Below are 24,235 nucleotides of genomic sequence, written 5' to 3'. Positions count from 1 at the left end.
ATAACACGAGAGGACGACGGAGAGCAAACGACACCCACTGTTCTTAAGGGTGATTTATAGTTTGTAGATCTGCTATTTTTGGTGTGTGTGCAACAGGCGCACAACCAAGTATAATTCACACATTAGACCCTCTATTGGCCAAGAAAAAACTCAATCTGAACTATGTTTTGTTGCAGCCTTCAGATTAACAGGTTTCTTTGAGAAATGGTATCCCCACAGTTTGTTGTGCATTAGATAAACTAGAAAAAGGCAACCTTCGGGTGTTTGGCCCCTTCCAACCTGAAAGCCAGCCGCCCCCCATGCCCCCCAATACCACCCCACGGCCCCCCACATACGCCCATCTCTCAAGCAGTTCCTGCATGAAAGCCCCCCCCCCCCCATAAGTTGGTGGAAAGGTTTGCATGAGATCCGTCAATCTAATCAACTTGAGGATTTTGGGAGAAATTGCCCATGAATCTTCCAGCAAAGCAAACAGCTTGTGAAAGTTGAAGACCAGGTAGGTTTGGGCGGCAGGTTCGGTGCATCACAGGAGCAGGACTATAGTCAGTCAACAGAGGTGCAACTCGGATACATTTACTGCAGTTGTATTAATATGGTGCAAAGTACACAATGAATGAAGGTTTCAATGTGATTAGCCTACATCTGTGTCAGGTCCTGACGAAAATGTAATCTACATCGAACCGTTGTCCCTTCATTTGTACTTTGCATCTTAATAAAAAGGCTGTAAATGTGTCCGAGTTGCTCCAGTGCCTCCTCTTTACCTGGTTTGTGAAAGTTATTCAACTGCTCCATTTGATTGCAAAACCTTCACCTCTGACGGAGAGCCTTCCTCGCTAAGCGAGGGGACGCTCTCGTGTGAGTCGGGAGCCTCTCCCCCTTTCACTGGACTGGCCCCAGGATTGGACCACAGGCCGCTGTGGTGCCACCTAATGTGGGCCACTCCAACTAACATCACGCAGACACAGATGGCCAGGAGGAAGGAGACAGCAACCAGCTCACTGTAATAGCTCTTCTTGGGGTCGTCACGCATCGAAGCCCTGCCACCCTGAGTGCCGTGGTGGGTCGTTTCGGTCACAGTAAGGTCCATGTCAGGGGTTGACATGAACAATGGGCTGTCGGTGTAGTTAATATTGCCATCAATCTCATCGCTTGAGGACACAGGAACTGTGGACCAGCCTTGCTCGGGTGATCTTTCAGCCTCATCTGTAGGGACGAAGGCGACTGTGTCACTACTCTCTGTGCTCGTCGTCGTTGTCGTTTTTGTCCTTTGAGCGGTGACGGCCATGGCGTTGTTTTTTGGTGGCGATGTGGGGGGAAAGCCACGTGGCGAGGCTTGCCCCCCCTCTGTTCTCAGTTGAACAGAGTAAGAAGCGATGGTCTTCCTTTGAGCGGTGACGGCCATGGCGTTGTTTTTTGGTGGCGATGTGGGGGGCAAGCCACGTGGAGAGGCTTGCCCCCCCTCTGTTCTCAGTTGAACAGAGTAAGAAGCGATGTCTTCCTCGAACCCTCCTTCCTCTGACACACAGGTGTAGGTGCCCAGGGTGTCTGCCGTGACCAGGAAGGATAGACTGCCGTCTGGACGCTTGAGGAAGAGGTTCTGGGGGAAAGTGGCGGGAGTGCTCCATCTCAGGGTTGCCAGATTGGAAGGTTTGGGACATGGAAGCCTCATTTCGTCATTCAAACTGGCGTATTCTACCACTGTTATGACAGAGAGATTCAGCAATCAGTACAGTTCGAAGAGAGTAACAGGCTATAGATGTGTGATTTATTGAGTTCCAGTTCTGATGGAAAGAAAAAAATATAGTCCAGTGTTTCCCAAGCAATGGGTCGGAGAACATTTTTGGGTTGCGGACCCATTTATATGGGTTGTTCTAATTCATGTAAATTAGACTTTGGCTTCATTGTAGATACATTAAACTCCTGACATTGAAAATCAGCATTCATTAAGAGTGATAGTTTGGGCTTTATTGGACTGCACAGGGTTAAAATTGTTCACGTCTAAATGTCTAAATTCATGGTTTGTTATTATCTTTTGAATTTCTGTAAAATGTTGTAACTACATAAAATATACAGTGGATGACATGTTTGCTGACAGAAGGTGCAGTGTACTAATATGGACAGTAGATAATCACAGGTAATGTAGCACCTTTTAAAGCAGACTTTTAATCACAGTAAAGTGGATATTGGGCTGTGTAACTTATAAATAGGTATAATATACCTACAATGTATTATATTGTAACATACTGTCAAAACAAATGTAATAACTATATGAAGTAGGCTTGACATGAAGTGATGTAAAACCCAGTATAAACCACAGTGTATTTCAGATCAGCAGCTGATCTTTTTAAAGGCCATTTCAGTCAGACAACTCTTAGATTGAATTTAGAATATATTTGTATTGAGCATAATTGAGCATAGATATATGAAGCATGGTTTAGCGTCAGGGCTCTGTATTTTATTCCCTGTAAGCATGAACATTTTAATAAATGTTACATGCCAAATAGAATTACAGGGGATGAATTAAGATCCCCAAGAGGAATCTAGAAACAGAGCCTACAGGTGGATGCCGGGGAGGCGGTGGGATTGCAAACTTGATGGTCAGCAGCAGACAGCGAGACAAGGCAACAGACAGCAGAGGAGACGCCAGAGAGGCAGCAACAGCAGCACAGCCAGGAGAGTAGCCAGAATGACAGGTAGGCAGAGAAGATTAAACAGACGCCCAGATCAGGAGAAGAGAGTATGTGACTGGTCACCTGATCAGGTTGGCATGCTGCCTTGAGAGTTGACTGCCTGAACTAGCTACACAGGCTGCGCATCATTTGTTTCATAGGACAGCACAATAAACTAATCTTATTCAAAACAACAAGGCTGCAAGTCTTACAGTGTTTACCACACAGTACAGTACATAATATGACAATAAAGACATGGCTGATCATGTTCTGGTAGAGCCTCAAGGTTAGTCTCTTGTTATTGCTTGCTTTAGTCAAAGAGTCATAATCGTATTGTTGATCAATGATCATTTAAATGTATTTTACACTGCATGTGATGCACACACATTTGTTTTGTTCTGTTATTTTGTTGTTGTTGTTGTTGTTGTTGTTGTTGTTGTTATTATTATTAATAATAACAATTATTATTATTGTTATTATTATTATTATTATTATTATTATTATTATTAGTAGTAGTAGTAGTAGTAGTAGTAGTAGTAGTAGTAGTAGTAGTAGTAGTAGTATTATGTTTATCATCATCAACATTATTATTAGTATTAGATTATTATTATTGTAATATTATTATTACCTGGGTGAGGACCAGCTTTGGCAGACACACACTCTTTTGTAACATTGCCGTTCTCTACATCCTGGACCCTGTGGTACGAAAAGGAAAAAAATATAAACAACTGCTGACATGAAGGAACTGTTTCCTGTCTGTGGTAATAGAGTGGCTGCATTGACAATATGTCTGTTTAGAAAAACAACATGTCAGATATGTCTTAACATGCTCACGCGCACAAAAAAAAAACACTGTCAAAGAAATATGCAGGAAAAAAACGCGAATAAACAGCTGACATTTGGGGAAAGCGAAAAACTGTTACCATGTGCACTGTTCCGTGCACATGGTAATGGTGAATGGCTGTGTGCAAATTCCGATCAATTGCTCCAGCCACTGAGGAGAACCGGGCAGAAAAGTTTTTGGCCTCACCACAATGTCACTTACATGTTGGAAGCCCCAGCAGTGACCTTGGTGCAGAGGTTCATGCCATGATCCCATCCACAGAATGGATCCCTGGCCAGAATACACTGTGTACAGCTCTTATACGCGGGACAGTGGGTCAGCGGGACCTGGGTCACCCCTTCAGAGGTCCCCACATAAACCACGCCCTACAGAACCATGACAAACAGTTATTTACATTACATTCACATAAACTACTCCATTGAGAGCCATGACAAACAGTTATTTTTGCATGACATTCACTGGTTGAACATTTAGCGGATGCAGATTTTCAAGCAAAAAACGTGATGATCCATCAGCCTTTACCAAATTTTTTGGGGTTATGCTGTTGGAATGTGGAATACGAATACGGATTAATTTGGCTTTGAAGTGATAAACGGGTTGGAACCTAGAATTAAAAGTAGACCTTATTAATTTTGCGAGCAGATTCAGCTTCCCCATGTTAACAGATAAATGTCTTGTACAGGGACACATTAACGCATATTCATTATGCTTAATTGTTTTAATCCATATTTCCTTTTTTTGCACTTTGTAGCCTCATTTTAGCTCTATGTAACAATCGATGGGCCTTATTTATTCCTGATGGGAATGTAACGATTAAATAAAGATTATTATTATCATCGTAAGTTTTACCTTGGAGGAGGAGAGGATGAGGTTTTTCATCATCTGAGGATGTTGGAATACCTGGACCTCCTCTATGACCCAGGGACCCTGTTCAGATAGAACCACTTTGTGGAGAAAACCGTTCTCTGGAAGAGAAAGAGTGAACTGGATGGTTGAGTTTCTGAGACACACAATCATGCACACACGCACACACACAAGAAGTAATCTCGATCTATGATGACACACAAACGACAAATCCTATTTGGTTGCATTTGTTCACTCTTGTGTATGTACAGTATTGTCCCCAGGACTGGGGACTCATGGGCTGGCGCATGGAGGTAGACGGATAAAGAACATTATTACACAGCTTGGCTGAATGCTTGATTCTAATTGGTCAATCACTGAATTCAGCGGTCTGTTATTTTTGAATAATGACGGCTTAACTCAATGACCGCTGCAGAGTCAATGCTCCTGAATACAATGAATCAATCAATGTGTTTGGTTGCCGTATTCAACAAGACAGGCAGCCATCTAAACAAACACAGCTATTTTACAGCTAAACAGTATACTAAAGAATGTTTTGAAAACATTTGAGGCAACAAATAGGCAATGCAGTTCCAGAATATTGATTCATATTTGATCAAGACTTCCGGTGATGATAATTGTGTTCCTAGGATGAGCGGAGTCATCCGCTCTGATTGGCTGAAACGGGGGTAGGGAGCGCTCGGTTGTGTTAGTTTGGATCGTGCGCAAGGTGGTGTTGACGTCTCCACGGTATAGAGACTAGGGGGGGGGGGCAATTATTTACGATCACGTAACTCGAACGGCGCTGAATCGACTGAAGCGGACTTCGCAACGTTCGACACAGCATCTCCTTCGCCTGAGTTCGCTCGGCGATGCCTCTCGTGGCTCAAGGCCGCTTCAGACGGATCGCCTCTGTCGGTGCGGTCAAAAAACAAGCGCTCCCACGCCCCGCTCATCCTGGGAAACGATATTGGCATACCAGTGAGCAGGAACAAGATGGTGTATGTTTTTCCGCTGGCAGCCTGAGTCCTCTCAACCACCAGGCGACTGTATTGCTGGCTGGCAGAAATGAGCAGTGGGCCGTTCTCTGCTTGCTTCACGCTGTCACTGGTCAGAAAACTCTTCTTCACCTCTTCTAAAACAGTACCGGTGGCATTTCCCAGTCCGCACTGAAAACAAAACAGAAACAGAAAGGGACTGTCACGATCATGAGAATAATTACGATTAATGATTGAATTGTGTTTTTGGCAACCACCAAAACCACCCCAATTGTATAGTTATATTGTATTAACATTCTCTACCATACATATTGGCAGAGGTGGACGAAGTACTCGACCCCAGTACTTGAGTAAGAGTACAGAGACTCCTTGGTCAAATTTACTCCACTATAAGTAAAAGTAGCTCAGTCAAAATGTTACTCAAGTAAGAGTAAAAAAAAGTCATTGCTTTTAAATATACTATATTCCAAAGTGCATGCTTTGAAAAATACTTAAAGTACGTAAGTAAAAGTAAAAGTAGAAGCACATTTCTTGATTTTAATATCAATTTATTGCTGTAATGTTTTCACAATGAATTTATAGGACCGTGTAACTCTTGTTTCAGAGAAGTAATGTCTGAAACCACCTGCACTGCATGCACTGATGTGCTTGCGTGTAGAACCACTATGTTATATACAAAGCCTGCAGAAACACCTATAAAAACATAGAGATGACTGTGGACCCAGAACTAAATACTTTTACTCCTATACACCCATACAAGATGTAACAAAGAGGCGAGCGGAGGGGGAAGCCAGAAACACAGCTACAGTGTGTAGTGTGAGAGCAGAAGTGTGGCCAATTGCATTTTAGGGAAGAAAAAAAAACAGCCAACCTAAAGGCCAAACCGCACCAATGCAACAAGTCGCAACTCCTTGCAACAAAACCGTTTTAAGGTCAACCGCACCGATGCAATTAACTCCTTGCAACTGCCATTGCGATAATGGTTGCAAGTAGTTGCAAGTAGTTCCATGTTGCAAGGAGTTCATTGGTGTGGATGTGGAGTGGGCTTAAAAGTTCCTAGAAATGTACTTGAGTAAAAGTACAATATTTGTCTTGGAAATGTACTCAAGTAAGAGTAATAAGTATCAAAACAATCTAATACTCAAGTAAAGTACGATCCTCAGAATCTGTACTTAAGTACAGTACTCAAGTACATTTACTCCGTTACTGTTCACCACTGCATATTGGACAACATAACATTTTATTTTCAGGTCAAGTCACAAGTCACACGTTTTAGGCATCAAATCCTGAACTCCTCACATGGCCAGTCCACTAATCTCGCTCCTCTCTGAATGGAGTTAGGCTGTCTTGTTGAACTGGGGTTAAATACAAGTCCATGGTGAGAATATATTACGTTAAAATAGTCACTTATCACACTACTGTTTGATTACAACTTAAATGTTGATTTCCAACCTTTCCCAGGTCATATTTTCTGCCTGAAGACTTCCATTGGTTAGTAGTCACGTCATGTTTCTTGTAGTTGCCATCAAACACAGCCCTGATGTCACTCATCTTAAAGACACACACAGCAGAAGACCCTGGATCCATGGACCTATGACATAGATTGAACAACACATTAGTAACACTACTACTACTACTACTAATAATAACAATAACAATAATGAAAACTATGTTAAAAAAAGTTCATTTTTACTATTATTGAAAGGAACATTTAAAAATAGCTTATCTACAAACTCACAACACGTCACGGTGTGACACATTGTGAGCTTGTAGATCTGTTATTTTCACAACTTTTGTGCAACACTGTCGTATGATGAAGTTGGGCATTCCGTTTTACACACACACACACACACACACACACACACACACACACACACACACACACACACACACACACACACACACACACACACACACACACACACACACACACACACACACACACACACACATAAACATAAACATTTAAATATGGAGATACAAGGTTTCTGTCCGACAGCAACGTTATACAGTCTTTTCATGATTTATTTATTTTGTTGCCTTAATTTTGGCGTCTTGATTCTTGATTCTTGTTTTGTGTAAAAGTAATGAATGGTAACAGTAAGAGTGGGCACTATAAGAGTGGGCATCTCGATGTAAAATTGGCATTTATCTCCAAAAAATAAAAGATACAATATTTTGAAAATGTTCTCAAGTGATGTAAAGTATACATGATTAGAACATGCTTGGCATTCGACCATTAAGGTCTAATATTTCTACAATTTCTACAAATTGCTTCAACCAATATATCCAATCATTTTGGGCACAAACAAGAAGTTCAAGTATACATTTTGGTCTGATAATGATGTACTGTGCATGTTCAAATCATGTATACTTTACATTACTTAAGACCATTTTTCAAAATATTAAATTGTTTAACATTTTGGGAAAAATAGGCAAGTTTACACCGAGGTGCTTCCTTAGTGCCCACTCTTCTTGTATCCCTTTGAATTACCTTGTGTTGAAATGTGCCATGTAAATGTGTCTAATTAAATATTTTTGGCACTGCACATATTTCATTATATACCACTGGGAGGTGAAGACACCGTAGAACAACGTGTCTGTGGTGCTGTCGCCCTCTACTGGGTGGAGGGTGAACATGTCCTGGAGGACATTGAAGGGCAGCTCTTTGCCCCGCTGGCAGAGGAGAGAGGCCTTGGCGAAGGATGTCCACTGTCTCTGTAGAGTACTACGCCCTCCTACGTCACTCTGAGAACAGAAATGAGTGGAACATTATCTGTCTGTCTGTCTGTCTGTCTGTCTGTGTCTGTCTGTCTGTCTGTCTGCCTGCACATACATACATACATACATACATACTTACGTACGTACATACATACATACATACATACATACATACATACATACATACATACATACATACATACATACATACATACATACATACACACTGATTGATTGATTGATTGATTGGTTGATTGATTGATTGATTGATTGATTGGATAGGGATTAGAAGGTGTCAAATTTCTGTTAGGTGTACTGTTTGAAGTTTAGTTTTATTCTAAATTCAGCATATGAGTAGGCGTGCTGTAGTTGTTGCAGTACTAGCGGAGGGCAAAGATGAAAGATGAGGGACTTTTGGGGTGTTTGAATAGGTGCTCCACCATGCTGTGTTTTCTGGTGGTGCATGGTCTTTATGTGTGCGTTCAGATACCAAGAATATATGACTCATCTATATCACTCAATGAGGTCCATTATGTACTCATGTTCTTCAATAGGAAACCACCCTTGTATGTCCTCTTAATTTGACTCACAGGGGAAATGTGGTTTGCAGTGTGGCATGCAATGAAACACCACTCACAAGACAAACACAGGAGGAAACAGAGTCTATTGCAGTGGTTCTTAAAGGGACTACACCATAAATTTTAACTTGTCCTTCTTTTTTGTGTGTTTTTGGTCTCCCCTACCTCTCTTCTATCCCCTGGGTTTAATGTAAATTGGTCTCAAAACAGGCCAATTGATTTCCCCCCACCCGTGACGTCACAAGCGATACCTACTTTGTATAATCCCTCCCGTTTTTCAGTTCCAACATTTTTTTCTTTTTTTTGGGGACCTGTAGTCCATTTGGTCTATTTTACAGCTGAACAAGTTCACTTAACCTGTGGGGCATTTTGTCATGTGACTCACACAGACATCCCACCTCTCCCGGAAGTTCCAGGAGTCTCCCGGGAATTAGCACCCTCTCCTGGACACTCGCGAGTGGACGTAAATCTCCCGTAAATGCCGACCAGGTGACAATATGGTGGATTTGTGGGAGAGCGTTTCTATTTACTGCTCATTGCTAAGATCCGGTCTAGAGCCCGCCTACTGGCTCTGTAATTTGCACACATTAAGCATACAGACCGGATCTGCAGCCTGTAACGCCCCTTTGACCTTGTCTTGTTTAGTTCTCATTTGTCGCTGAACTGTCAATCTGGCAAAATGTATTAATGTCATTCGCTGTAGGAAGGGTGGCCGTCTATACTAGTGACTGCAGCCTTTGGTCTGAGACGTGCGAGGAGAGAAAAATAAGTCTGAGGTACGGTCGGCCTAATGTTCTTAACAGGGCCGGCGCGTCCATTAAGGCGACCTAGGCGGTTTGGAGTTTGGAGAGGTGGCAGAAAAAGTCGGGAAAAAATATTAATAATGATAATAAATTGGTAAAATCAGAATTAAATAACACAACCCTAACCTAACCCTAACCCTAACCCTAAAACCAAAATAAAGTAACCAAAGACAAAAAAAAAAGTATCATAATCCTCCCAGAACCGTGAAAAATTTCGCTAGGGCACATCAAAGGAATCTCGCCTAGAGCGGCGATCAGCCCTCCACCGGCCCTGGTTCTTAATTTAGATGACAGACAGGAAGAAATAAAATTAATATAACACCCACTTTACATCAAATTATTTGAAGCATTGAGCAGTAAATAGAAAACGTTCTCCACCATATGGTCGACTGGTCGGCATTTGCGGGAGATTTACGTCCGCTCGCGGGTGTCCGGGAGCGGACGCTAATTCTTGGGAGACTCCCGGAACTTCGGGGAGATGTGGGATGTGAGTAACATGACAAAATGCCTCACAGGTTAAGTGAAGTTGTTCAGATGTAAAATAGATCAAATAGACTCTTACAGGTCTGTAACTCTGACAGTGTACAAATGGAACCAAATGGACCCTTAGAGCCTCATTTGGTTCCATTTGTACACTGTCAGAGTTATGGGGGTCCTTGAAATTAAAAAATAAGTTGAAGAACGACTGCAATGGACATTCTTTTTCCTCCTGTGTTTGTCGTTGTGAGTGGCGTTGCATTGCATGCCACGCTGTAAACCACATTTCCCCTGTGAGTCAAATTAAGAGGACATACAAGGGTGGTTTCCTATTGAAGAACATAAGTACATAATGGACCTCTAGATGAGTTATATATTCTTGGTAACGCACAAGCACCTATTCAAACATCCCAAAAGTCCCTCATCTTTGCCCTCCGCTAGTACTGCAACAACCACAGCACGCTGGGTAGCTGGTATTGCAAGTGGGCCACAAAATAATTGGGACCCACTTGCAATACCCTTGCAGCCCACCAGTGGGCACCGGCCCAGATGTTGAGAATAGCTGCTGTAAATAAACCAAGGGGAGCTCATCACCTTGCAGATTATGTACAGTACAGCAGCCTACCTTGCAGACTTGAGCCACGCGGGGCGTTATGAGATCATTCACGTAGTCGTGTTCTTTGGCCACCTCACTGAAGAAGAAGAGCACCTTCCCCTCAGCAGGATCAAATGACGAGCTGACAAATGTGGGGTCTGAAATACAGGAAGTGATCATACCGCAGGAAGTAGCGTTAGAGCGGAATAAGAGCATAGGTCATGCTTCTTGATTCTGATGCAAGAAAAAAAGATGATGTTGAAACTTGAAAGAGGAACTGGTACGTCTAGCTGGTTGACATCTTACTGCGTGACTCAATCTGCATCTTACCAACGTGAGGAAATGACTACCTCCCTCCATGTGCACGTGTGACATATGTCTGACTTATTTGCATTAATAAAACCTTATTCCAACCAAACTGTATGGTAGAGTATACAATGTTACAATGTAACTTTCCAGTCTTTCTCACCACTATCGCTGTCAAATTAAAGGCTTAAAAATGCCCCCCAAAAAACTACTTAAAGAAAAGTTGGTCAGTGTGATTAGTTTTTGGGCCGAGCAGAGAACCTCAAGAGTTGAGAATAGTTCAACTTTTTTGAGAAATGCACATATGACGTGGCCTACTTTTTTCAGCCTCCTTAACATGTCTTCAAATTGCCCCTCGCTTACTCTGAAGGGAAGGGGGGGGCGGGTGTTGGTGGTGGGGGATGTTGCATCTTTCATTTTTAACAGAAAAAGTGCTATAGGCAGCACTTTTTCTTCACAGCAGGCAGAGACAGTGTCAAAGTTAAGCAACAAGTCCATATCGGGCATTTCCTGTTTGGTGTATTATGTGGTTGACCAATGTCAGGGGCTGAAAGGGCTTCGTATCTGCAATTTTCTGTCTCATAATTGCTAAAGTAATAACCATAACAACACATTTCTGAAAGGCACCACCAGATAAATAATTGAAGCTAAAATAAATGCACATACAAATCATCCCTGTCTGTGTGTGACAATGCCATTCCATCCTAAGCTAGTTATAGGAATGCATGTAGTTCTGCAGGCTGATGCCATAACCACTTATCTCTTGACAAGCCAACTACTGCTGTTGAATATTGAAACCTTGTATGTTTTTTATGATAAAAAAGCTGATTGGCATTCATTTACAAAACAAAAATAACATAAAACGTTTCTGCCGGAATGCGTACTGGTCAGCACTGCTGTCACTAGAGAGAGAAAAGGGGGGGGGGGGCGTTGTGAGAGGCAGAGAGAAACAGACAGGCTGTATATGCACACCAGACACAATTATTTTGATTACATCCGGTGTGAATGCAGCGTTGACACAAATAACTTGCAGCACTGTAGAAGTAGTTATCAGATAGAATGAAGCCAATTAAGGATCACGTTTTACTGCTATAGTTTCATTTTCTTATGCCCACACTATTCTGCAATGTATCTGTCTGTCTGTCTGTTTGTCTGTCTGTCTGTCTGTCTGTCTGTCTGTCTGTCTGTCTGTCTGTCTTATCTAATTAAGCAGAAATAATTGTTCTGACCTTAGTTTGCTCTAATTAAACAGAAGTATGCTAGCAGCTCCTAAGTCAACCATAGAATCACTTCTCTAAGTATGTAAGTATGGCAGCACTCACCATTCAGTAGGCTAAAGGACGTGTCCTGGGTTACATCTGGGCGGCCATCTTGGCTGAAGTGGCGAAAGATGGCCGGTTTGCCCCTGAAGTGTGTGTTGGTGCCAGAGAATAGCTCGCCATCTACACACACACACACGCACGCACGCACGCACGCACACACACACACACACACACACACACACACACACACACACACACACACACACACACACACACAGAAGAAGCATTCTGTAAGGTCTTTATGAGGGGTAGGGGTTATAGGGTAGTTGGAATTTAAATTGAGTAACTAAACCAAAGCAAAGTGTACCCTTTCAAGACATCAGTTAGTGGTGAAAAAGTGCACTAATGTAACTCATTGACCTGACTTAACCACTTAAGCCCTAATTATGTTGTTATACGACCAATCTACCCCAAAATAAGGATGTTTAAGAGACATTTTGGGTCTGACAAAAGAAATGTAGACAATAAACATGATCACTATGATTATCTGTCTTGCCAAACCAAATGGCAGGTAGATATTCTCCATGTATTTCTCAGGTCAAGGTTAGCATTTGGATTGCATAATGTGTCAATGTAAATTATAATCTTATGTTATGTTTTTACAATATCCATTCATTCTTTTCAAGTGTTTTTTTAAATAGGCTACTGTTGTGTTTTGAACTTACTTATAGTGACAGCTGTGTTCCTCTGGAAGGGGTTGTAGGGACAGCGTACACCGTGTTTTACTGTTCTCGCCATCGAGAGAGTGTCTGTATCCTGAAGGAAAACAAGCAGTGATTTATAAATCACGTTTCCATCCAAATTTGGTTGATTTTAGGCGTGTTGTTAAGCTTAAAGTTTCTAAAACTTTCAAAAACACTGTGAGATTGTAGAGATTGTTTCAAATAGCTCAAGTATAAAATAGGCATTAAGTGGTTAGGGTAACAATCTACAGAAACAGGCCTAAAGGTTAGCTATGGACACATCATTCACTATCCTGAGACCTATAGTGTAAAAGATGTTGCTTTCAAACATTAGGTCTTGACTTCATGTAAAAGGTCAAACGTAGAATCAGAACTAGACTTACAATGAGTGTGTCTTGTGGGCTGTAGGCAAAGCTTCCACAGACATACAGGTGGGTGGAGTTGATAGCCAGTAGCACTTTAATAAAGTTACCGCAGTCAGCCTGGGGAGAAACAGATAGAGTTTAAGCAACTATTGATGCTGTGTGGATGGTTCTAAGTTTGCCAGTGAGGAGGCCCCATGGGAGTACTCCTCCCGTTCAACGCTCCCCACTGAAGGCGCCACCCTCCCAGCCCGTAGGAGTCACTAGCGCAGCCACAAAGATCACCCTCCCATCTCCTCCCCCGAACGTGGTCAAGCTGTGTTCATATAGACCAGTGGTTCCAAGATGTTTTAGCTCGAGACCCAAACCAGTAAAAATAGCCGATCTACGAGCTCACAACATGTGTTGTCTCTGTACATCAGCTATTTTCATTACTTTTTTAAAGGTTTTATTCTTTTTGTGTTATGGAATTTCTTGATTTTTTTCAGAAATGATTGTCTCCGCCAGGCCGAAAGGCATGGCCGAGACAATGTTTTACACCCTGTCCGTCTGTGTGTCCGTGTGTCCGTCGCCCCCCTCCGTTTGTGGACAGCTAATGTCCGGCACTGTTGGCTTGATCGCAGCGAAACTGTGCACACACACTCCCTGGATGCCAATTCAGAACCTCTGCCCCAATTTTTTCACATGGGCCTGTTATAGCGCCACCAGGAGGCCGCTTTTTGCAAAACACATTTTTTTTTAGTACTCCAACAGATTTTATGCAAATATCACGCAAATCAGGACACATGATCTCTATAGTCATGTGATTAAGACAGATCCGTCCGATTCTTCACATTCCAGCCTGATTGCGAATTCCGAACATTGCTGGCCCACACTAATCTACCTGACCTGGCGGAGACCTGTGCTCCGAGGAGCACTTTTTCTAGTTTTGAATATGTTTTTAATTCATGAAAAATGTTGGAAAATAAAGAATATAAAAACTAAATGTAGGAAACAAAAAATGTACTCGCGTCCCATGAAAATGGGTCTGGGATCCACGTTCGGCCAAACTGGACGCACCACGGTGGATTCAAAGCCGTAGTCTCTGAGATGGTGGACAGGTACTTTACCCCTGCGCCACCCAAGTACCCTTCGTCGCTTTATCTTTGTGTGAGTTGGTCTACAGGAGGCCCATAGGTTTAAGGAATGACTACACACCTTTATATCTTTCCCTTTAGAAGAACATGCTCTCATTTCCTCGTCAGACGGTTTCCACTCCACCTAAAGAACAAAACATAAAAAGGAAAATTAATGGAAATTCTATTTTGACCAATCATTTTATTACATAATACAAGTATATGTAGCATTTTGTTTTGTCAATAGGATGGTATGCAGCAAGAAAAAATAAGTAATAAGGTCTGTGTATAATGTTCAGTGCTATTAAGATTAAGAATGCATTTTTCATGGGACATTGGCCAAAGTAAACAAACTAATTGGTCAGCAGCACAAATAAAAACATAGTAATTAAAAACACAAGAGTAAAATATTGACATCCTAATGATTTTGCCAACATTGAATGTGAATAATTATAGTTTATAGTTTTGTTTAAATTGATATATAACAACAATAAAAACATGTCAGATAACATTCACATATGTTTTGTCTTCACCACTGGAACACAGGTACACTTTTATTTATTTTCAACAGAAAACGATTAGACGAATAAGGTGTAATTAAAAGCAGATTTTATGGTTATAAATGATACATGCTCCCATGTAGGCTATGCCGAGTGGGAAGTGACAATACAAATGGATCCTGATTCTGATTCTGATAGTAAGCTAACTGTAACACCAATATTGGATGATTATTGTTGTTTTATACAGTACCATGGCCATGGAGAATACTCAATTCTGAAATGGACAGAGGGTATGAAATATTTTCCAATAACTGCACTCCTTTTACATAGTGGCCTCATCACCATTGTAAATAAATATGCATAATTGTGCTGTATTTACAGTTCTCATTTGATCAACGTTTGCCTGTAATCCCTATCTAGGTACCAACATCAACACAGCATGGAATTGTGGATAAAATCATATCCAACGATAACAAAATATTCTATATAAGTCATTATTTATTCGGCATTCGAATGCCGAATAAATAATGGTCCTTGATATGAAAAGGGTTGAAAACCCCTGCTTTAAACCCTTTATAGTTTATACTTGTCAACTGGGGTCCCCCAATAGGGTTTATACTCCTGAAAACAGCTAGTGCTGAGGTGACCACCTCACCGCTTATCACCGCTGCTCAGTGACGTCATTTTGTAGTAATCCACCCACCCAGTTCTGTGGGTTGGTGGATTCATTTGGAGCATGTAGCTGCCTTTATGGGGGTCTTTGAAAATAGCGTGAGAACCACTGATCTAGATTAACCGACAAAGAGAAAAAAAAGATGTGTTCCAGTAGCCTAATTATTTTAGGATATGAGTAAGATTGAAACATTTACAATGACTGTGTCCAACCTTGTCCTTCATGGTGATGACACCTGGTTGGCTGACGTCCAATGAGAGGACAGCATCCCGTGCGCCTACGTACAGAGTGGAGCTGTCGTCGCTTAGCAACAAGGTGGTCGTGTTTTGGGCGTCGGTGAAATGGGCCAGTGGTCTCCCTGGGGAATCTGAACAAACAAAGCAAGAAGAAACATGAAAACATTCTCTCTTTTAAAACCCTATAACAACAATGGAGGAATTAACAACCAGGGGTCGACAACGTTTTTCAGGCCAAGGACCCCTTAGCTGATGAAAGAGAGATGAAACAGGGACCCCCTCATACATAGTGTATACAATTGTGTTGCAGATTAAACTTTTTCATTGATTTTGCAGATAGCTTATAGACTTGATTGATAGCACTATATCATCAGTGTTTTGGGTCATGTGTATTTTCAGATATTTAACCACACAAACCCTCAATACTTAGTCAAATTGACCAATGGCTCTGTCTGTACTTCGTCTCAGGCCCGGCGCCAGGATGAAATGACTGAGGGGCAGTTGAAAATTTTGCGCGCGCGCAAAATTTTGCGGTTCATTGCGCGGTTTGTGGACGTTTTTGGGCGTTTTTTTGTTACTTTATTTCGGGGTTAGGGTTAGGGTTAGGTTAGGCTTATGTTATTTCATTCTTATTTTTGCCCGATTTTACCGATTTTTTTTTAATCAAAAAATTAATTATAAAAAAATACATTTTCATTTTTTTTCTCCCCAAAATAAACTGAGGGGGCCATGCCCCCTCAGGCCCCCCCGTGGCGCCGGGCCTGCTTCGTCTGTTCAAACCAGAACACCAAAACTCTTTGCTGAAAATAGCCGATGTCCTTTATTGATCGCGTGAGGGAAATTCAGTCAAAGACAGTACAGTAGTTAAAATACAGATTACTGTAGATACAGCATGACGGAAAGACGTCACAGTGAAAGCAACACCATCCGTAAGGTGGCAAAAAAAATCTGACATGCAACATACAATATACAATATAGAACACTACACCCTCAGGACAAAGGAGAAAAAAAGATCAAAAGAATAGAAAAGTTTACTTTGCACACTGTACTGCCCTGCCAAGCCAAAGAGCAGTAACTACGTTTTTGGACACACCGATTTATTTGGGTTGCCCAAAGGTCAAATTAGACTTTGTGATGTTGGGGGATAAACAATTACCTCAAGAACAGATGTACAATTAGTGTAATATCACTTATATGTCAATATCTCATTTGGCTGACCAGTTGAATCACTTTTAAACCCATTTTTCAGTGATTTTTGTTTTCGTAGTTACTGCACTCTGCCTTGGCAGGGCAGTGTAGCTCCCTGCAATGTCCTTATTTAGGCATCCACCCTTTCTGAGAAAGTGACCACTTGCGCTTAAGGGCGTTTGTTTCTCAGAACAGCGCTGCTGTATATAATGCACAGTCATAGGGGTTAACGTGTTTGGCTATTTTTTGTAGTGCTGTATCTCTCACATGTTTTTAGTTTAATACCAGCCCACACTGATACTGGTGTTAGTGGTTATCCAAGTTAACCCACATTGGCCCTTTGTCACACACCACAAATTCAGCACACCATTACACATTATGTGTTCAAACAGTACAACATTCACACACCGACAGCGGAGGCAACCATCAACCATGTGAGGCGTCAACTTGACCATGGCGAGCATTTTAGTTCAGTTTTTCAGTTTCTACTTCAGTGTTTCAGTTCAAGGTTTGCAGCCAGGGGACCTCCTGAGCCCCTGCCTTGAGTGGAATGAATGAATGCATTTTTATTTTCGTGTCTTGTAAGAAAAAACATCGCTTACGGGATTATAAGACACCAGAAACATAAATAAACAATATCACATTCTCTTCGTGGAAGACTGCACAAAAGAAAACTTTTGGTAAACACCCAAAACAAAACAAAAAATAAATGAAATAAATTATACATCACATGTATGTTCTATTTGCCCGTCTGTCCCAGGCCCCTTCTAAATACTCTGCAAGTGCGAATACCCTGTGCTCGAAAATCCATGCAATTTTGAGGTACTTTTCACTGGAATATTTCTTTAAGTTTCTTTACTTTTACTTCTACTTCTACTCCACTATCTCAGAGACAAATATTGTACTTAGTAGATACAATCTACTCCACTACAATTATTTGAAAACTTTAGTTACTAGTTACTTTGTAGATTTTGATTATTATTATTACATAACATACATTAACCACTTCAGCCCTATTTAAACATTGGCTATTTGAAAACAAGCGTCGCATTGTGACGCGCTGTGAGCTTGTAGATCTGCTATTTTCAAAAGATTTGTATGAATTTTAGACATTATGATAACGTGTGGACATTGTGCATAATGACTACTTTAACTTTTGGTACTTTAGGTATATTTTGATGCCAATACTTTTGTACTTTTACTCAAGTAAACTTTCATTACCGGACTTTACATTGCAGTATTGATACTTTTACTTAAGTCAAAATAATGTAGTACTTTTTCCACCACGGCATATCATACTGTATGTTGTTGATGTAGTAACAAGCTCTGTGCATGTGTGAACAATGAACATGTGACCCTCAAGACGCTATGACTGCAACACTCTTCAAAAATCAACCACACACCTACACACTGGCACGGCATTATGCCTTGCCATGCTTGTGTGTGTGTGTGTGTGTGTGTGTGTGTGTGTGTGTGTGTGTGTGTGTGTGTGTGTGTGTGTGTGTGTGTGTGTGTGTGTGTGTGCGTGCGTGCGTGCGTGCGTGCGTGCGTGCGTGCGTGCGTGCGTGCGTGCGTGCGTGCGGGCGGGCGGGCGGGCGTGCGTGCGTGCGTGCGTGTGTGTGTGTCTCTCAGTTCCACCAGAGAGAGGATGTGGTCGAGGATGTTAGGTAGCTTTTGCATAAGTGGTCTCTTAAAAATGGAACAGAAAGCTGCATTCTCAAAAACTTGCATCTTTATTTATATTATTAACTTGTTTCGGTTCTTGACAGTATCTTATCTTGCATGCAAGGGGCAGTTAGGCTACAGTGTGATATCTTTTTAATTTTATAATGTTCTCATTTACAAACAAAACTTGGTTGATACCAAATTATTTGTTTGGTCATTCTTAAATGAACACTTTACTTATTTACAACCTTATCTTCATATAATTGGCATAGGGCTTGAGTGGTTAATGCATGTTTTGTATGATATGGTATATATGAGAGAGAGAGAGAGAGAGAGAGAGAGAGAGAGAGAGAGAGAGAGAGAGAGAGGGGGGGGGGGGGGGGGGGGGGGGGGGATGTGCGACCACAGTAGAGTGATCTGCCATTTCTCAACATCAGATCTGGGGACCAGTGGTCCAAAAGGGTCTGTGACGCAGATAATGACCCTACGTACAGATGGACATTTCCAAATGGACCTGTACGGGTCCATTTGGCACTCTCAGAGTTAAAGCAGCACTACGCGACTTTCTTTTAATGAGTCCAATTTAATTTTGTCCAATTTGTGAATGGTAGAGTATGTTAATACAATTTAACTGTATTTTGTCTCCGTGCTCTTCTATTAGATGGTGTCAAAGGTCATGTCTCACCTAGACACTGAGGGTCAACATTTTTACCCGGAAACAGGGTTAAAATCCGGGGTAGAAGAGGACATTTGCATAGTGCACAGTGTAGATTAAGGTTTGAGATTTAAAAAAAAAAAAGTTTTGTATCAAATGGGTGTCTGTGGCCAAATGTATATGTGTCTGGAGGAAAGGCCTGCATGTCGGCTATTGTGAAAAGGCAGAAACAAGCTAAATAAGTTTGATTTTGTGTTTTTCTTTTTCCATATGAACAGAGTTTGATGGTTGTTCAATCTTCACATTAGAACAGGTAAATGTTGTGGGATCTGTAAACACATTTAACTAAAAAAGGAGAGTGTTTGTTGGGAGTTGGCTGTTTCACATGTATTTTAAATGTGAAAGGGGATATTAACTTAACTCCCATTGGTTCAAATTGTGTTCCAGTGTCAATCCTTGAAATTTAAATGGTTGAGAATCACTGAATTACTACTGGAATCTGGAATCCCAAAATACACTGTAAAATCTTCAGTGCTTATTTAAAGGACCACGTCGGCCATTTTCAACCTCTATTTGTATAATTGGTCCTCACTAATGCTCATTATAAGATTTGTGTCTCGGAGGAGGGCTGTGGACAGTTGAAAAACCAGCCTACTAGTCAAAAATATGTGTTATTAATGCATGGACAATGGCTTCTATCTTAGCATGCTAACTTTCCAGGAAGAGAATGGCTGTGGTTTCTATTATCTTTGAATCCACATTGATGATGTCATTGGTAGGCAGGTTTCTAAGCTGTCCATTTACCACTAATGAGACACAGAGTAGCCGGAAAGTGTGCCATCTTATAAAGAGCATAAGTCAGGACCTTATATGAAGATAATAAGGTTGAAAATGGTCGAAGTGCACATTTAACTCTGAGAGTGTACAAATTTGTACATTCTCAGAGTTACAGACCCCTAAAGGTCCATTTCGACTGCATTTCCAACCTTATCTTCATATAATTGTTCCTCCTTAATGATCATTGCAAGATGCCGTTATTTCTGTACTCGCTCTGTGTCTCAGAGCCAGAGGTTGGCTGTGGACACTTCAGAAACCTTCCTACCAAGGTTTGGTCTTTTCAAACAAGATTACAATATTATTATGTTTTGCATTTATGCAAGAACAACAGCTTCTATGTCAGCACTCAGCAGGCTGTGGTTTTCTATTAGCTTGGAATCCCCACCAACTATGTTGGTAGGCAGGAACTGGTATTCTTGTTGGAATGACAGCATTCTCTTTTAGTATAGGTTATAGCGGAGTTTCCTACAGGTTTTTTATGATTTCAAAATATTCCCCCCTTCAAAGAAACAATATATATGTTTTTTCTGGAATAAAAAATAAAGAAAGGAATGGAAAGGAATTCCATGAATTATTATTTTTTTCTTTTTTTGAATAAGCAGTGAAAACAGAAGATCTACAAGCTCACAGCCAATCGCAACGTGTTGTGAGCCTGTAGATTGGCTATTTTCACTCTAGTTTGGGTAGCGGGGAGACGTCAAATTTCTCTTTTTGGTCTCGAGCTAAAAGGTTTGGGAACCACTGGCCTGATGCATACCAAACTGCAGGAGTCCTTGAATATTATTTTTTTTAGAACCATTGCATTACTAAATGATGACATTATTATGTTAGGCTATTAATTATTAAATTGAATCCTGTACATTACAGTACATGATATGGACTTGCTGATACTTGAATACTGACTGGACTGTGTGGAATCATGATTAGATCATGATATGTGCTGTAACTTTGGAAGTCACATTGAGTCACATTTCCCCATGCCACATTTTGCAATGGTGGAAAAATGGAAAGGGTCGTGCAATGCAAACATGTGACAATGTACAGTCTCTCCATGTACGTCCAAGTTAATGACATTCTGTGAAAAAGCTACCATGTGACACTGACACTCTGCAGAGAAATCAATACTAATGGAATCATTCTTTTACGCTGAACCAACCAGACCATCAAACTGTATGGAACACACTCTTTCTCTTTTCTGCTAGAATTTACAAGAAATGATCCAATAATTAGTTTTGAGAAACCCTAGCCTCCCTGTTCTGGGCATGTCATCCTGTAACAGGCAAACATTTGGCAGAGGCAGACAAACATTTGGTGAAATTTGCAAGCTCACAATGAGTCTTGATGCGACACATTGTAAGCTAGTAGATCTGCTATTTTTGGAAAAGAGAGTTGACGTAAAAGGGAAAAGGAGTATAAAAAGAACAGGATTTAAGTGGTTAAAATACACTGGTACAGTTTGAATTCATAATAGTGTTGCAGTATGCAGTATAAATGAAGGGGGGCTTCTTCAATGGTTACCTCCCCGTGGACGCTTACAGATCTGTAACTGGTGGAGAGTGTAAAAATGGAACCAAATGGACCCTCAAGGGTCCATTTATACACTATCACAGTCATGGGGGTCCTTGAAATGAATACTTTGGAGAACCACTGTAATAGAATAATAGGAAGTCTAAGTTTGTTCAGTTATACAAGAGGCAAACTGGGCAATCATTCGGTTAAACATACACTTTTAGCTTTTAAATTCTGTCTTGAGAGATTGCAAGAAGAGGTACGTTGTAACATGTGATGTATTCTCCTTTTAACTATGAACAATCTGCGATAATAGCAGATCGGCTATTTTCGGGAAAGAGATGTGGTGTAGAGGGACAAAAGGAGGGGCCTAGTATAGAGCCCTTAGAGACTCCGGTCAGGGTTTAAGAGGTCAAACAGCAGCTGGATGGTGTGTTTGATTCTGCATAGTAAAATAATGACTGTTAATTTACATAATATGTGTTACTCCGACAGTTAAATAAACTGTCAGGATTCTGCAGTGTGACCATTCCACTGATAATGAAGGTCTGTGTTGATAAAAACCTGTGCATCAGTATATCAGCATCTGTAATCAGTGCATCATTGGAAAAGACAGCTTGCTCTCAATCGGCCTTCCCTGAATAAATAAAGTTGAAATAAAAAAATGACACCGTCACATAATAGACTGTATATATATATGTTGTTTTTTTACATTCACCACTTGAACCCTAGCATTCTTTGTCAGTGGGAATCATTTGCCGGAAATAGGCGATCTACAAGCTCACAACGTGGCATGCTGCGACATGTTGTGAGCTTGTAGATCGGCTATGTTCGGCAAATAGATTTGGTGTAGAGGGAAATAAAGAGCAGACCAAGTGCAGAGTCAAAGGTCAAGTGTACTAAGTATTGAGGGTTTGATTGGTGAAATGTGTGAACATACACATTAACATGAATCCAATAAAAAAACATAATGTGTAAAAGCAAACAAAAACAGCTGACCAAAGAAGTCTATGAAGCGATCTATGAAATCTATGCGAACTTTGGGAAGAGTTTAATTTAGAATGTAGCGGGGGTCCCTGCTTAATCTCGCTCTAAGCTAAGGGTCCTTGGCCTGAAAAACACTGAAGAAATCGTCTTTTAGCCGACTATTCACGTTCAAGTGCATGAATGTGCACGTACACGAATATGCGTGCATGAAGTGTGTGTTCATTAAACTAGAACTATTTGAAATATATATATATATATATATATATATATAATAATAATTAAATAAACAGTCTACAAGCTCACAACGCGTGGAGATCTGATCTGATTAAAAAATATATATAATATAGCGCGGCACTCGGTGCGCTATGAGCTTGTATATCTGCTATTTTTGAATCTAAATCAAGAAATCTAAAATCACACAGATGCATTCCCGATCTTCATGGGTTAAACAAGCATCAAACGATCAAGCCTGCACGGAGCGAAACAAACACGTTATAAAAGGACATTTGAATGCAATAAAAATGTAAAAGAAGTAAAAAAGTGTGATGGACTTACTGAGAGGGTAGGAGGTCCGTGGGGGGTCCAGAACAACCGAGGACCCCAACATGCCTGGCAGAATGAGGAAGAGGAGTCCCACGCCACGCATGATGAAGGAGGACAGCACTGGCCGGATAGATGGACCAGTATGGATGTGTGGAAGCGAAGATAATATCTTATCTGTTCTGTCTGACTTCCTGCAGCGATGTGACACATTAACATGTTACGCCAGCCATGTCTGTGTGTTGTCTGAGAGACTGTGTGTGTGTGTGTGTGTGTGTGTGTGTGTGTGTGTGTGTGTGTGTGTGTGTGTGTGTGTGTGTGTGTGTGTGTGTGTGTGTGTGTGTGTGTGTGAGAGGGTTTCAGGAAGCTATATACCACCAACTTCCTCTCTATGCTGTGGTGATGAGTTATGAGTTGCATAGAATCAGAGAGCTCTGTGTGTACGCATGCGTGCGTGCGTGCGTGCGTGCGCAAACTGAACAAGTGCCCCTGACAGTATTTCAAGCACTTCTATCTATGAAATAATTTTAACTTTTTGATTGACCTGACCTGTGTGTGCGTGCGTGTATTCGTACATTTTCTAGTCAAGTTTTTTTTTTTAAACTAAAAAGAACTTGAGTAAGTGTACGTAGTTACTTGTCACATTAATTGATGCTAGGACTCTGTCTTTATATTGCAGCCAAGCATGCCTGCAGAGCATCTAGGTATGCTTCCAGGAAAAGGTGTCATAATGCGTTAGAACTCTGCGTGTACAGAGGAAACCTTTGTGTTACATCTTTTTTGAGAACAGACGTACATCTTGTGTATAGTCACTGCCAGTAATAGATGACATTTCTAGAGATGCAGTGTGTGTGTGTGGGGGGGGGGCTAATGGTCCAGTCAAGTCATTCATTTTTCAAAGGCCACAGGCTTTTTACCAGTGAACTGCTCTCTCCTGGGACTGCCTGGCCTGGTCAGAAGATGTCCGTCTGTCAATATCGGAATGGAGTAAAGTGGTACAGCATGTAGCTGAGCTTACAGCTGCAACTATTGATTATCTTCTTAGCGATCATTCTATATTGAAAAAATGTATATCTCAATGAATCAACATGATTTATTTTTTCAGATCTACAAGCTCACAACGCGTCTC

The 24,235-nt window shown here is 41.1% G+C and overlaps 1 protein-coding gene across 1 annotated transcript; it reads right to left on the bottom strand.

Moving 5' to 3' along the window:
• Window positions 1-385: 385 nt before the first annotated feature.
• On the bottom strand, window positions 386-23,324 carry LOC311042327 (semaphorin-4A-like). The gene is made up of 14 exons (XM_084053005.1): window positions 23,122-23,324; window positions 15,702-15,856; window positions 14,399-14,461; window positions 13,223-13,321; window positions 12,822-12,912; window positions 12,157-12,276; window positions 10,559-10,686; window positions 7,921-8,102; window positions 6,807-6,945; window positions 5,336-5,525; window positions 4,363-4,478; window positions 3,715-3,878; window positions 3,298-3,365; window positions 386-1,698 (listed from the first exon to the last, which is right to left on the bottom strand). Exons 1-14 carry the CDS (start codon window positions 23,210-23,212, stop codon window positions 776-778), a joined length of 2,529 nt encoding a protein of 842 aa, XP_083909131.1. The 5' UTR covers window positions 23,213-23,324; the 3' UTR covers window positions 386-775.
• Window positions 23,325-24,235: the final 911 nt, after the last annotated feature.

Source organism: Gymnoscopelus microlampas (genome assembly GCF_963454915.1).
Source record: "Gymnoscopelus microlampas genome assembly, chromosome: 3".
NCBI lineage: Eukaryota > Metazoa > Chordata > Actinopteri > Myctophiformes > Myctophidae > Gymnoscopelus > Gymnoscopelus microlampas.
This window is presented reverse-complemented; position numbering and strand designations above follow the sequence as displayed.

What these genes read in the sequence shown, in the direction of transcription:
- LOC311042327 (XM_084053005.1), bottom strand. Translation starts at nt 23,212, where the DNA reads ATGCGTGGCGTGGGACTCCTCTTCCTCATTCTGCCAGGCATGTTGGGG. An exon ending in ACGGACCTCCTACCCTCTCA is followed by an intron (nt 15,857 to 23,121) that starts GTAAGTCCATCA and finishes TTGTTTGTTCAG; the next exon opens with ATTCCCCAGGGAGACCACTG. An exon ending in ACTGCTGGGGCTTCCAACAT is followed by an intron (nt 3,366 to 3,714) that starts GTAAGTGACATT and finishes TTCGTACCACAG; the next exon opens with GGTCCAGGATGTAGAGAACG.